Here is a 2,041-nt window from a genome sequence, read left to right on the forward strand (position 1 = left end):
CCCCAAAACCGGGGGATTTTCACAGAAAGGTCAGGCGCGGCGGAGGGGCAGCACTCGGGCCAGGGGTTCGAGCCCACGTTTAGGGGACGGTGCAGCTGGGGAGCTGGGGGGGAGGAGGGAGCCCCCCGTTTAGGCCTCCTGCGTGCGTGCGCGCTTGGGCAAGCTTGCATCTAGTGTGTCGTGTCCCCCCCCCCAGCTCCGTGCAGTGCCGGGCAGCTGTGTGCACAGGTCTGTGTGTTGCGACAGGCGGGCGCGGCGCTCTTGCACACACCGGGTGCGGGTGTGCTTGCTTGACGTGCTGTGTGCGTGCTCCCCGCGCGCTCATGCACACTTGATGCCACGGTCTTAGCTGCACGCTTCATGCATGTTCTTTTCACACGCTCCATGCCCACTCCTTCCGCATGCTCCGTGCGTGTCCTCTGCAAGCCCTGCACACACGCTGTCTCCTCATGCTCTTTGTACGCTCACTGCATGCTCCGTGCACGCTCTCTCTGCACGCTCCATGCATGCCCTATGCAAATGCTGCATGCATGCTCTCTTCGCACGCTCTGTGCATGCCCGCTTGCAAGCTTCGCGTATGTTCTTTTCTCACACTCCATGCACGGTCTCCCTGCATGCTCTGTGCACACTCTCTGCAAACACTGCATGCACGCTCTCTCCACACGCTCTCTCCGCATGCTCTGTGCATGCTCTGCGCAGACTCTCTCTGCACACTCGTGCTCTCTGCACACCCCATGCACACTCGGAGAGCGCTCCCGATGCTGGCACGCTCTCGCAAATGCCATGAACAGTCTTACCTGCACGTTCCATGGATGCTCTCTGCACGCTCCATGCACACCCTCTGCACGCTCCATGCACGCTCTCTGCACACGCCATGCACGTTTTCTCCACATTCTCCATGTGCGTGCTCTTCACACAATCCATTCAGTCTTAGCTGCACGCTCTGTGCATGCTCTCTCTGCACACTGCGTGCGTGCTCTCTCTGCACACCCTTGTGCATGCCCTCTTGCGCCCTTTGTACGCGCTCTCTCTGCATGCTCCAGGCGCGCTCTGTCCACGTGTCCTCTTGCATGCTCGGGGCATGATCCGTCTGCACACTCTGTGCATGCTCTCTCCACACATTTCGCGCACGCTCTCTCTGCACGCTCTCCGCATGACATCCCTGCACACGCTGTGTACGCTCTCTCTGCATGCTGTGCACATGCCTCTTGCACGCTCTGTGCACACCCTCTCTGTTCGCTCTGTGCACGCTCTCTCTGCATGCTCCAGGCATGCTTTCTCTGTGCACTGTGTGCATGGTCTCTCTGCACGCTTTCTTGCATGCTCCGTGAATGCCCTCTTGTGAGCTCTGTGCATGCTCTCTCTGCACACTGCACGCGTGCTCTCTCTGCATGCTCTGTACATGCCTTCTTGCATGCTCTGTGCACCCTCTCTCTGTGCATTGCATGCATGCTCTCACTGCACGCTCCGTGCATGCCCTCTTGCACGCTCCATGATTGCTCTCTCTGCACACTGCATGCACGCTCTCTCTGCGTGCTCTCTCTCCATGTTCCGTGCATGCCCTCCTGCGCGCTCCACGCATGCTATCTCTGTGCACTGCCTGCATGCTCTCTCTGCACACTCTGTACGTGCCCTCTTGCACACCCTCTCCTGCACGCTCCTGGCAAGCGCGCATGCTTTCTGCACGCTCCCTGCACGCTCGTCCCGGCGAGAAAGCCATTAAAGCGACACCCCAGGAAGGTGGGGACGGAAGAGGGGAGCTCTGGGTGGGATCAATAGCAAATTAGTGACTTTACGCCCAGCCGAACGATGCCTGGTGGCGGGAGCAGGGCCGTGACAGTGTCCCCGCTCGCTTGCTGCCGCCGAAGCGCGCACATGTCCCCCCCGCTCAGGCGCTGATCTCCACGGCGTTGGCCTCCTCCTGCTCCCGGATGACGTGGACGCCGGCAGTCCGCAGCAGCCGTGGGGCACCACGGGAACGCGCCGGTGAACCCGGTGGCGACCTGTGCGTCCGCGTCGAGGCAGGCGAGCGAGCCGGCGT

The 2,041-nt window shown here is 61.3% G+C and overlaps 1 protein-coding gene across 1 annotated transcript in view; it reads right to left on the reverse strand.

The window, feature by feature from the left end:
• Nucleotides 1-810, reverse strand: part of ROBO4 (roundabout guidance receptor 4) — a 10,336-nt gene extending 9,526 nt beyond the window's left edge. The window contains 1 exon segment of the mRNA XM_019470383.1: nucleotides 798-810. Within this exon segment, the coding sequence (XP_019325928.1) occupies nucleotides 798-810 (13 nt within the window).
• Between the last annotated feature and the right edge of the window lie 1,231 nt (nucleotides 811-2,041).

This window comes from Aptenodytes forsteri, unplaced genomic scaffold (assembly GCF_000699145.1).
Source record: "Aptenodytes forsteri isolate BGI_AS27 unplaced genomic scaffold, ASM69914v1 Scaffold126, whole genome shotgun sequence".
NCBI lineage: Eukaryota > Metazoa > Chordata > Aves > Sphenisciformes > Spheniscidae > Aptenodytes > Aptenodytes forsteri.